We start from the raw sequence: 11,756 nt of genomic DNA, 5'->3' as shown, positions 1-11,756 counted from the left end.
GGGCCTGGCAGCTTACCAACACGGAGAGCTTCGGGTTGCCTAGCCCCTCTCTGCCGTACTCACAACTGGAACCGATTTGCACGCACACAGGAGGAGGGGGGCAGCGTGTCTGCAGCTCATGGCCAACAGTCGAGCGGATCAAGGAACACAGCTTGTACCAGCACGGCTCCTTGTCGCTGATCCGCCGGCGGGTGTGCAATACACCCGTCCTTGGGAGAGAAACAGCAGAAAGGACAGAAGTATCTCTGCTCTGCCAAGACAATGAAACAGCATCCTCAGCATAAGAACTGCACAGAATCTTACTGCTTAAAACCAAGGTTTACCCAGGAATGGATATTCCCCCCAGCAGGTAACACGGCAGCAGCCTAACACCCACCTGAGGCGCTCGAGTCAGGGACTTGCACGGCACCATCTGGCTTTGCCATCAAGCTGCTCGGGCTGTGCGAAGGAACCTCAGAATTCCAGATGTTCTCTGCCTGGGCCCGGAGTTTTCTCTATCCCAGGTGTGTGGTAAGCTTGGGACCTGAGCCCGAGTACGCTGTTGGGCTGTAGAGGGAAAATCTCCCTCTTGTACAGGCACTGATCCGGTTTCATCTTCCTCCTGCTGATGTGGCACAGAGCCTGGAGACAGCCTGCTTGTGCCACCTAGCCCCTGTGACTGGAAAGAGGTATTCCCAAGAAAACAGCCACGTACCTCAGAAGAGCCTCCCCGGGAGGTTACCTAACCCAGCCCTGCCTCGGCAGACCAGGAACGTTCAGCAGAGCTGCTTTCCAACCACCCAAACCAAACTCAGCGCTGGAAGATTTCACGTGCCCCCAAGCAGTCTATTCCCAAGAGATCTTTTCCACGCTTAATCAACAGCTTCCCTGTGGTAGCTTGTGCCCTGTATTGGCTGCCTGTCCTCACTGATAGGGGATGATTCCCCCTTGTTTGAACACTCCCTCGTTTTCCTCTTTCCATGGAAAAAGCCCAGTGTTTCCGTATCTTTCCATAAAATGGAACATTCCCTAGCTGTTTGTTTACCATGCTGCTGCCCTTGCCAACATCTCCCTGGAGTTATAGCGCCCAAGGCTGCCCTACTGTGTCCCCGCTCCCCCCCATCGGCACCATGACCCACCTGAACTACTCTCCCAGGCTAATTTAAAACTGCACCCAAAACACCACATATTGAGAAACAAAACCTCAGCAAAAGCAAACATGGAGTACTTCAACAGGCAATTTCACACATACCAAAGCAATTTTCTCCTAAAAATTGTTAGTTGGGTTAAAAAAAGGCAGCCTGGCATGTAAAACCCAGCAGCTCTAAGTGCAGGCCAACAAGAGACCTTCAGGCATGCCGTGTTTCTCCCAGGACCTGGGAACCCGTTGGCACAGCGCTCCAACAATCGATCAGTCCTACGATAATTTGGCAGGCGCCTCGGAGCAGCCAGTTTTTCTGGGAGCGGTAATGCCTACAGAAACCCGTATCTCCTGCGTGAGTGCTGCTCTCCTAAGGCTCCGGTGACACGGGCACCCCGAGTAAACCCGGGAGCTGCTGGGGAGCCCCGTCCCGACAAAAGCAGGGGGGAGGTCAATAAAGAGCACACACAGGACCGTTCAGGAAGGCTGGACACAACCGGTCAGGTTTATTATTAACCAAAAGTGAAGCTGAACCCCAGAGGGGTTGAACTTTTAAAACCACGTTTATATGGCAGGGATTTTGCTTTCACGTTCACCATTGTAGTGCAAGAACCAAACTTGGCAAGCTGTTCGTCCTCCGAGAACCAAGTACTAAAGGTAAAGTGAATTAAAACCAGGGTCCCCCAACGAACCAATTAATAAACCATTTAACTGAACAGACCCATCTCCAGAACTGTCTCAGGAAATTCTCCCAAGTGAAAGACCTTTAAAAGCACTTGGAGCCTTGAGGTAGCAACTTGATGCAGAATTTAATCCCCCTCCTGCCCCGCGGGGCAGAGGACAATTAGTAGCGCATTAGTAGCTCCAGCCAAGCGGAGTCGCGTGTTCTCCGGTGAGGTTAGTGACTCGCTCCTGCATCTCAAGCGGCAGAGCTGCCCTCGGGAGGAAATCCACAAGGAAGGCCTCTTGAAACAAAACGTGTGCCTTGGAAAAAGTGAAAGTGATCCGCAGTAACTGTAACCACAGGTATCTGGAGTGAAAACCACCAAGGGTTGTGTGTGGGCAAGGCCAGCTCACAGATCCAGGTCAGGATCCGCCTTCAGCCAGCGGGAAAGATGACTGGAAGTGACATTCAAAGGGGTCTGGGGGCTTTTCCCTCCGTGCAAAAGCGCACTTTGGTTTTAAAGTTTTAAGGTTTGCCCTTTTTGTTTCTAAAAGGAGCGCCCTCTGGCCCTTTTCAGTACTTGTACGTTGTGAAACCTGTGCCGCCGCGGAGCGGAAATATCCTTGCAGGGGTCTGACCGCCAGACGCTCCCCTCGCTGAATTCACCACAGTCGCAAGCGGGGCATCGCTAACGCAACCACCTTCCCCCCCGAGTCTCAGACACCACCCCCTCTGCCCAGTCTGCCGCTGAGTTTTTAATCAAAAACTGGAGCTCTACGCCAGTTTCAGAGACGCCGCGGTGGAGTTACTGACAGACGAGCCGTAACAGCAAAACGACCCCCGGCTCGGTCTCGTGACGATGGCACGAGCCGAGACACGGCGACGCGGCAGATGCCTCGCCTCCCTCCCTCGTCTTGGTATCGCCACGCGGCCTCCGACTCTGCTCGCTGCGGTGCCCTACCCAGACACCTGGCGATGCTGAGGAGCGTACTGCAAGCTTCCCTCCCTACCTGCAGGCTCCAAAACCGTACAGCCAGGTTGGTCAAACCAGACCAACGTTGCAAATCACAGCTCTGAAGTGGACGAGCCTTCTTACGGGCTGGCTGTCTTTCAGCTCAAGGTCAGGCTGCCTCTACGCCGCCCAGCCATGCCGCACGGGTCTGCATCAGAACGGCCTTGCCCAGTGTGCCTCTGCTTCGGGAGCCTAGAGAAAGGTCGAGAGCTTGCTCTTGCTAACCTGGGATCCCAATCTTTGATTTTACATGCCCATTCTTCCCTTTGACTTCCAGAAGCCACCAGATCCTCCCTTCCAGGCAGAATTACCTCAAGAACCTAACATCAGCCGTGCCTGGTTTTTGGTTAAGCTCCAGGACAATTGCCAGCGTTTGCATCTGCTGAGGGAGAGTCCTGTCCTGCGGGAACCCAGTCCGCCCGCAAGGCAGCCCAGCCCACCAGGCTGCTCTGGAGAAAGGAGAGGGTATCCTGCCGGGAGCAACACAGGCCAGCTGATGGTTATTCACGACGAGTCTCTCTTCAGTTCCCGAGATGGTTCAGGCAGCGCAAGCCCAGTGTTTTAGAGCCCAGTCTATGCTGCTTCGCAAGGTGGTCACGGGCCGGCTTCAGAGACTCTTGTCTTGGAGCCCAAAGTATCCTAACGTTCTATCCATTATCGATGCAAGGACCTGGGGGGGTGGGGAGGACATTTTTTTCTTGGTTTTGTTCGTACATTTCTGTTTGGTTTTGTTTGGCTTAACTCTGTGATCAAAAGAGTGATTTTGTCTTTGGTGTCAGAACTTGGAAGCATGAATGAAGTACCTGCTGCTGCTCTGGCTGTGACTTACAACAAACACCAGCCCCGTCAAGCAAGGGAAATCCACTGTCCTAAAACACATGCAGTTAGAACAGCCACTAGACATCACAACCAGGACTTTAATAATCCGGGAACACCCAGCTCAGTGGTGTCCACTACGAATCATTCGCGTTATATAAAAATATGACTCCCATTACAGTAACTGGACAACGGCCATTCAAACGTATCGAGTTTCCATCTTACTCCTACTGTGGGAACTGGAAGGAGCTCATCCATTTAGGGGAAAAAAAATTGCCCAGACATCAACTCAGAGTTGCAGCTACCCATCTCGTGCCTTAGAGAAATGTCCACTGTGACAGCTAGAAGCAGGAACTTGCCATCAGCATCCCTCTATTCCTGCTCACGTGGCCACGAGCAGGAAGAGCAGGCTCTGTTACGCTACCATCCACAACTAGAACTTCCTAACTCCATAAAACACCAGTAAGTTTTGCATGAGCTGCAGGGGAATGCAAATTCAGAGGGTCACTAGATTTATTACCTACAAATCCAATGTCTTCATATAAATATTCTGCGTGTACACCACAAAAATGTCCTTCTTGTGGTCTGATTCTCGTTTGGGTAATACTCTGATAAAATCTCCACGGTGGGCCAAGTCAGGTCATTAAAGCTGTAGAAATAGAGTCTACCTAATAAATGCTGCAACTTCAACAGGTATTTCAGATAAACATCATTAGCTCAGTTATCACCTAAACCAAAACGACTCCTCAAACACACCAGATAGCAAAGACGTTTGCTTTACACAGTCAAATGCTGCCAACTTGGGAAAGGTTTAGCGAATCACCGTGGTATCTGGAAGCATCCAAGTGCCCAGTGCAGTCAGAATACTGTGAAATGTCAGGACTGGGGGGAGCTCCTGTAAACAACTACAGGAGTCTTTGTCTGAATTACAAAACATTCACCTCCTCAAAAACCTTTAAAGCCAAACCAGGCAACAAGATCTCGCGGTATGAAGGGTCTCCGCAAGCAAGAGGAGGTCAGATGTTGTGATCTCACCGTGGTAAAACGCACTCGGTGTCAGGGACAAGGAGCAGATCTGGAGAGATCACAATTATGACGCCTTCAGGCCATTTGATCTGAACCACTGCACTAGTTTTGGGCAGCATAGAGTAAAACAACTTTCTTTGCTGCTCAGAAAACACTTAAAACACAATAACGCTTCATTTTCTGCATTTTGTTGCTAAGCAGGCTCTCCCATGTCCCCAGCTCGGTTCACTTGGTTTCAAGAGCTACAGTACCTGCCGCTTTCAGCAGGTGGAAGAAAACTTCAGTGCCACCTTGTCGGCCCCATTGATACTTTAACTTCACACCCAGATGCTGCAGCTAAAAGCAAATTGGACGTCGTGTAAGGAAAGCAGCGGATGAAAGCAGTAAGCCCGTCAAAGGCTCGTGTTCCACAGGCTGCCTCTACAGAACAGGCATCCTCCCGCCACGGAATCGGATCTGAAACTGTATCCCAACGGTAACCCCAGAAAGAAGGAGGCTTCATCTCGCACGCTTTGGGTTTCGTATCAGGCACTTGAACTGCTGGACAGATGCCATTCGGAACCGAGTATGTGAGCACAGGGTTAGGATCATCGTTAATCTAGGTCTAATCAGCAGCAAAGAGGAGGCAGGGAGTGAGCAATCCGTCTGTGCTGAGACTTGTCTATGGTTTCTAAAATGCCCAAGAAGACAGCAGCAGTTACTGTTCCGTAGTGTCCGTTTTCCTTGTGAGTTGTGTTGCTGATAGGAGGCTTTTCTGTGTCTTGATCTAAGGCGGCATTGAGGTACCCTGTGCCTAATTCCCTGGATCCAACAGGTCCATGCTAGAGCCAAACATTGCCACCAGCTGCTCCTTATAGTGTGTTATATTCCTCTTGATAATGTTCATGCAGGGTCCAAGCAACCTCTCAAATGCTTGCACATCCATGACTGCAAAGGAACACAAGTGAAAAACAACATCATTCGCCAAAAGGGACACCACACGCCGGTTTACCTGTCGGCACACACCTCCAGCCCGACCCACTCGGGTTTGAGTTTTCCCTCCGCACCGCTCTCTGGAGAAACAGGATTAACGAGTGACGCAGCTGACCTCAAGGATAAGCACAGAACCTGAACAGACACCACACAAGATCTGCCGAGAGCTGTGACCCACAAGCTGCACGCAAGCAGCTGACGGTACCCACCCCGCAAGGGACACAGGCCACATGAGCAGAAACACAGGTTCTGCGGGAAGGCAGCAGCGGTGCTTCCCGAACGTCAGCGTGGAGCTCTGCTCCGGCCCACGCTCCGAGCTTCCCCCTTACCAACGGGCTGGGGGTTTGACCAGCTGCTCACAGCCCACAAAACACGCCAAGACCAGAGGAGAGTAACCAGAAACTAACACCTGCTTACCTAAACACTTGACCTCCCCAACGGCATAGGCAGAGGCTGCTCTGGGTTTGTTGGTAACGAGTGCGAGCTCCCCAAAATACTGCCCTCTGTGGCACCGGGCAATCTCCACTTCTTGGTTAGCTTCTTTACTGGTCATGGTCTGTTGGACGGCACATCCGGGTTATCGCATGCAGTTCTGCCTTTCTACGAGGCTGCACTTCATCCCCGATCTCTTACCGACGCGCAGCAGCGCACTGGCTCAGGACCTTTAGCCTACCAAGTCCCAAGTCTCTGCGCTGGCAGAAGACCTCAGTGGCACGTTCCATCGGGAGTTGGGCAAGAGAAGTGCGTGCCAGCCCACAGGGTCTCAGACTGGCAGATATTTACTGCTACAGCTTTGGGAACAGCTCTTACTTGGCCTAGCACGGTTTTACCATGCACAGCGTGGTTCCCAAAGGCTGCTGCAGGCTGCACAGAGGTCCGTGCCAGTGCCAACGACTGGTGTGTCACTACCGGCAGTGGGCCCCAGGCTTTCAAAGCTGCAGTTTCCTATAATCCCACTGAAAAGTTTCCCCCCCACCCCTAAGGCCAGGGAGAACGTTATCGGGTTAGCTTGCAGAGGAATAATCCCACTGAAAAGTTTCCCCCCACCCCCGTAAGGCCAGGGAGAACGTATCGGGTTAGCTTGCAGAGGAGCGGTCGCAAGACCTTCCAACTTCACTGAAGTGACTTCTGGACACTTCAGAACAAATAAGGGGATTTACAGCCCACGTCACACGGGTGACGATGACAGACATAAAATAATACCTTAAAATAAGTCAGGGCAGGCTTTTTCACACCATGTGTATCAATTGAGCAAACTGACCTGAAGCCAAACCACCCAGCTTGAACTCACCTTGCTTTTAATCAAGATTTTTACTTCTCCAGATTCTACAATGTAGAAACAATCTGCTTTATCACCCTGTGAAGAGGAAAAGGGAAAACAGATAATTTCTTGGTTTACTGCAAAGGTACCTATAAACGGCATTAAAGCATTCCCTCTGAACTAGGCCCTGAGCAGAAATCTGCTAGTGTGAAAGAGGGTGGAGAGGGGAAGCGTGGCATTGGGTCCGGGCAAGGAGACGACGAAGGCGACGGGAAGGATGGCAAGAGAGGGTTACCACTTGAGTACGAAACGGGCTGGGAGAAGACGCACACGGGCTGAGCACGGAGTTTCAGAAGTCAGGCCCTTAGCTCGGCACCCCGGGGATGGTGGCAAACCATCCAGCCCCAAGCTGCTCCTTCGCTGTCACCGGCTCCCGCAGCACATGCCGGAACGGGTCAGTACTGAGAGCACTTGTTTGGCAGCATGAGAACAGAGTGGGAGACGCCCTCCTAACACCAGCTGGCACTAATAGTTTTTGGGTGCCTTTAACCGCCAGCTCAAATCCCAGGAGGATCATTAAAATGTGAAATTATCCATGAGAACAAAGGGGTTCATGGCACTGATCCAACTGCTGCCGTGTAGGAGCCATCACACCTTTCACAGGCAGAACCTTTCACCACCTTCAGTGGTGTATTACCATCACCCAGACTATTAATCCTCCGCCTAAGGGTAATTAACATCCTAGTCCTTAATTCAGCTATTACACAAGATTAGAGCCGAGTGCACACTTGGATCACTGGCTGCGCGTGTTCCCAGTTTGGAGACCAACTGATAAACCTGCATTTTGCCCAGAGTTCAATCTCCTCGGAGTCTTAAGGTTTAACTCACAGAATTGAGGGCATTTTCGGAGGGAAATAATTCAGCAGCATTTGGTTATCAGCAAACGAGGGTTGAGTTATCTAACACTCGAGGCAATTAAGACTAATTATTCAGACACTACCAAGGAGTCATGTTCTGTTCATAAAACAAGACGGGGGTTGTGATCAAAAGCCTGCAGTTTCAGGTAAGCCAAGGACTTCCTTGCATCAACGTCGACACGAACTACAGCACTTTTGCAGCTAACAAAGCAACCCCGAGCTCAACTTGGGGCAAAACTCCCGTGTTTCAGCAGCAGCAGTGTTCCAGAAAGTCACGGGTGTCACAGGCAAAATAATCCCATGGCGGGGGGGTTGGAACTGGATGATCTTTAAGGTCCCTTCCAACCCAAACCATTCCATGATTCTATGATTCTATAAATCCCAGGGCTTTAGCATGAGTTCACTCAGCTCACGCCCCACGGCTCTGGCCTGGATCTGTTGGAGCAGCGGGAACAGGCTGTTGGTTGAAGCCAGACTACTCCACCATCGCCACACTCCTTCTAGGAAAAACAGTGGGTTTAATAACCCTGACAGTGTCTTTGAGTTGTTACCGGAGCCAGGTCCATCTAGTAAGACATTCCCAATGTTTACACTCAGTTTCTTCCCAACCACACCCCTGCGAGGTCCGAATTCGAGATGCCTTGGCTACAGGCTCGTGACTCCCGGCTTAATCTGGTCACAGGTGCCTATGACAAGTCTCGCTGGGGGCTTTCACAGAAAACTGCATCGACTTAATAGACTCAACTTCAGCTCCTGAAGGCACACTCCTCCTGAGACCGTGCAAAGACCGTCTACAAAACGCAGAGAAGACAAGCCCAGACGCTAAAGCAGTAGAACAAATACGTAGCAAGAGACGCGCTGGCCATGCCCCAAACACTCTAGAAGCGGTTAAATAAATTGGAAGCATTAGAAGAATAGTGATGCAAGTTGGTCCAAGTAATAGGATTCTGTATGTAAATTCCAAACAGGAAAAAAGAAGCAGAGAAAGGAGAACGACACAGGGAAATTTAGACTTTAACTACCTGAGAAATGATACGTTCCCCATCTTGATACACTTTCTCCCCTATTACATCCACTATCTTCATCCGCTCGGATGCCTGGAACGAAGAGGAAAGTTACCCATAAGCATTTGTCACAGTACCCGTCTGGTAAACGCCGCAGCCCTGAAATGAAGAGGTGTTTGCTTGACACAAACACGCAGCACCTGGCTCTGAAAAATACAGCCCCGACAATGACAGGGTCACTGGGCACTGCAGCCCGCAAGGCTGCCATAAGCAACAGGGAAAGAACTTGCCTACGGCCCCATCCATGTGCTCTTCTTACCCTGGAGTTAACAAAGAACCAATTGGGCTGGTTTAGATGGAAGAGGGGAAAAAATAAATCGCTTCCTCTAAGATTCAGTTGAAATTTGAAGAAACAGCTCAGGAAAGTGTCACAAACTTCCTAAGAACAAACCTCCATCAGAAACCTCAGCAGCACATTTTCAAAGTATTTCCAACACCAGATACTTGAATATGTGGGGGGGCTTTGTGTCCCAGATCACATTCCCAGGGAGGAGAGAAGGGGACACCAACAGGAAACGGGCTCTGTGTCATCAGCAGGCACTGCAACAGGCTGCCCAGCGCCGAGGGCAGGAGGGACTGATCTGACCCGCAGTGAAACAGCCCGAGTCTCACAGGCAGGAAGGAAAAACCACAGCTAAACTTATCATCATTACTGTTAAGCTTATTAAGTTTATTATTGTTACGTTTATTAAGTTTATATTTAAGTTTATAATTATTATTAACAGTTAAGTTAGTTTTAAAGGGGTAACGGGTTTAATTGGAAAGAGGGAGATGGAGATGGGACATCAGGAAGGAATTCTTCCCGGAGAGGGTGGGGAGCACTGGGACAGGCTGCCCAGAGAAGCTGTGGATGCCCCATCCCTGGAAGTGTCCAAGGCCAGGCTGGATGAGGCTTGGAGCAAACTGGGGAAGGTGTCTCTGCCCATGGCAGGGGGGGGGACTGGGGAGGCGTTAAGGCCCCTTCCAACCCAAACCATTCCATGGTTCTGTGATCTCCAGTGTGCCCCACTGCCCACCTAGAACACCACAAAACCACTGAAGTGTGTCAGAGCAGTGTAAAACACATTAAGAAAGGAAGGGAGTCCTACAGTTTGGAGAGGATTCGACTGTGATCCGCTCACTGCACAACTGCACCTCAGCGTGCCCGTCGGAGAAACCTGATCCACACGATTCAGCTGCACTGTCACACCCAGAGCCATCCAGCGAGTTGTTTCTAACTTTAAGCATTTATGGCTCATTTTTGTGCGCAAAGTCACATCGATGGAACTCGTTGAAGCCAGGCACCGAGGGAGAAGGTGTTGTGCAGTTCACCCAGCCCACAGCGACCAAGAGACGTCCAGAGCAGCGTGTAGGAGAGGCTGCTATTCGCACCCAACGGTACTTGGCAATTTTGTCATCATCTCTCAGACGGATCAAAAGCCCTTCTCAAAAACTAGTGATTAATGCTGAGAAATATTCGTATGATGAGAAAAACACAGAAAAGCAAAGTTTTGGTGCAAGGCAAAGCCAGACACGTACCAATTAAAAAGCAGTTTGGGGTGGCCCCAAGAGCCCTCTGAAGATACAGGCCGGATCAGCTGCGCAGAAGTGACAATTTAGACATTGTTCCTGCAGTCATGCTCATCACCATGACATCTGCCTGCTCATTTTCTTCCCAGGTGGCAGTGCTTCCCTTTAGCCTATTCTTAGTTGACCCCCTGAGTACCAGGTAAAGCAGGACCTAATCCAGGCACTCCTTTGTCTCAAAACCGTTCACGGCCGCTAATGGCCAAATAGCCCAGTTACGGTATCACACCCTCAGAGGGCACCACAGCCCTGGGTTCCAACTTCCACTTTAATACCCGTTCTCTGACATATTTACAGATGATTTTTGTTTTGTGGGGTTTTTTAAGCACAGACTGAGATGAACATCAGCAAATCGCTGCGAACAAAGGACAGGCAAACAGTGTTCAACTCCAATGATGCAAGTTAAGTTGGACAATAAACACCTTAGAATTTCATTCACTCTGCAAATTTTCATTCTAAGCAAAAACGACACAGATTCCTGATCCAGCAGAAACATCTAATGCCAATGCAAGAACCGGGTGCGGATGCCTGAGAGGCTTTACCTCCAAGGATTTAAGAAGGGGGACAGACTCAATAAATAACTCGTACGTCTTCCTCTTCTTTGCGTTGTTTTTCAAGATAATTCTTCTGAACGTCACTCGATCCTGCAAGAAACAGCACAAAGAAATACGTTACTCCTCCTGACCGGGGTGCTCCCTGTTGGAAGAACCGGCAAGCAGGATCTGGTGGTGGCAACCAACAGCGGGTGCCAGAAGCCGGCGGCTAAAACCACACCACATCCATCACAACGGCCGTGGCACCGGCTCAGGTGAGAGAACTTGTTGCAATAACAAAGTGGAAAACAGGGAGCTGGCAGACCTGGTCCTACGCAGATAAGCACCTGAGAATTCCATTTTTAGTCCATCCTGCACTGTTTTTCTGGGCTGAGGCTTTGGGGACGTTTGGCTGCTCGTTAACACATCTTTCACGCTGCCACACAACGAAGTTGTTGTGCTCTTCCCATTGAAACCACTGGAATTCGGCATTTCCAACACTTATTTGTCAAGACAGCTGCAGAATTAAGTCTGGACTCTTCTCTCCTTGAGTCACAGACGTCAGAAGTAAGCGGGAGACGTATCCCGGGCTCAAGCAGACCAGGAACAGAGCCCAAACAGCCACAGGCTTGAGTCCCTCCTCCAGCTTCCAGGGTGCGAGAGGCAGCTTTCCGCAGCGACCGCTTCCTAACTGCCGGCTGTCCCCGCGTACCGTAAGCGCCTTGCTGACGGCAAAATGGTTCGGGTTGGTTTTGAAGCCCAGATTTTGGACACGATCCCCTCGCCGGCGGCAGCCAGGGCGCGC

At 50.7% G+C, this 11,756-nt stretch overlaps 1 protein-coding gene across 1 annotated transcript; it reads right to left on the bottom strand.

Moving 5' to 3' along the window:
- Positions 1 to 4,954: 4,954 nt before the first annotated feature.
- On the bottom strand, positions 4,955 to 11,063 carry LOC104513569 (cAMP-dependent protein kinase type II-alpha regulatory subunit-like). The gene is made up of 5 exons (XM_010156968.1): positions 10,961 to 11,063; positions 8,811 to 8,885; positions 6,902 to 6,967; positions 6,028 to 6,166; positions 4,955 to 5,565 (listed from the first exon to the last, which is right to left on the bottom strand). The coding sequence occupies exons 2-5, from the start codon at positions 8,871 to 8,873 to the stop codon at positions 5,432 to 5,434; spliced, it is 402 nt and encodes a 133-aa protein (XP_010155270.1). The 5' UTR covers positions 8,874 to 8,885; positions 10,961 to 11,063; the 3' UTR covers positions 4,955 to 5,431.
- Between the last annotated feature and the right edge of the window lie 693 nt (positions 11,064 to 11,756).

This window comes from Eurypyga helias, unplaced genomic scaffold (assembly GCF_000690775.1).
Source record: "Eurypyga helias isolate BGI_N326 unplaced genomic scaffold, ASM69077v1 scaffold5358, whole genome shotgun sequence".
Classification (NCBI taxonomy): Eukaryota; Metazoa; Chordata; class Aves; order Eurypygiformes; family Eurypygidae; genus Eurypyga; species Eurypyga helias.
Note: the sequence above shows the minus strand (reverse complement) of the source record. Positions and strands in the feature narration are given on the sequence as shown.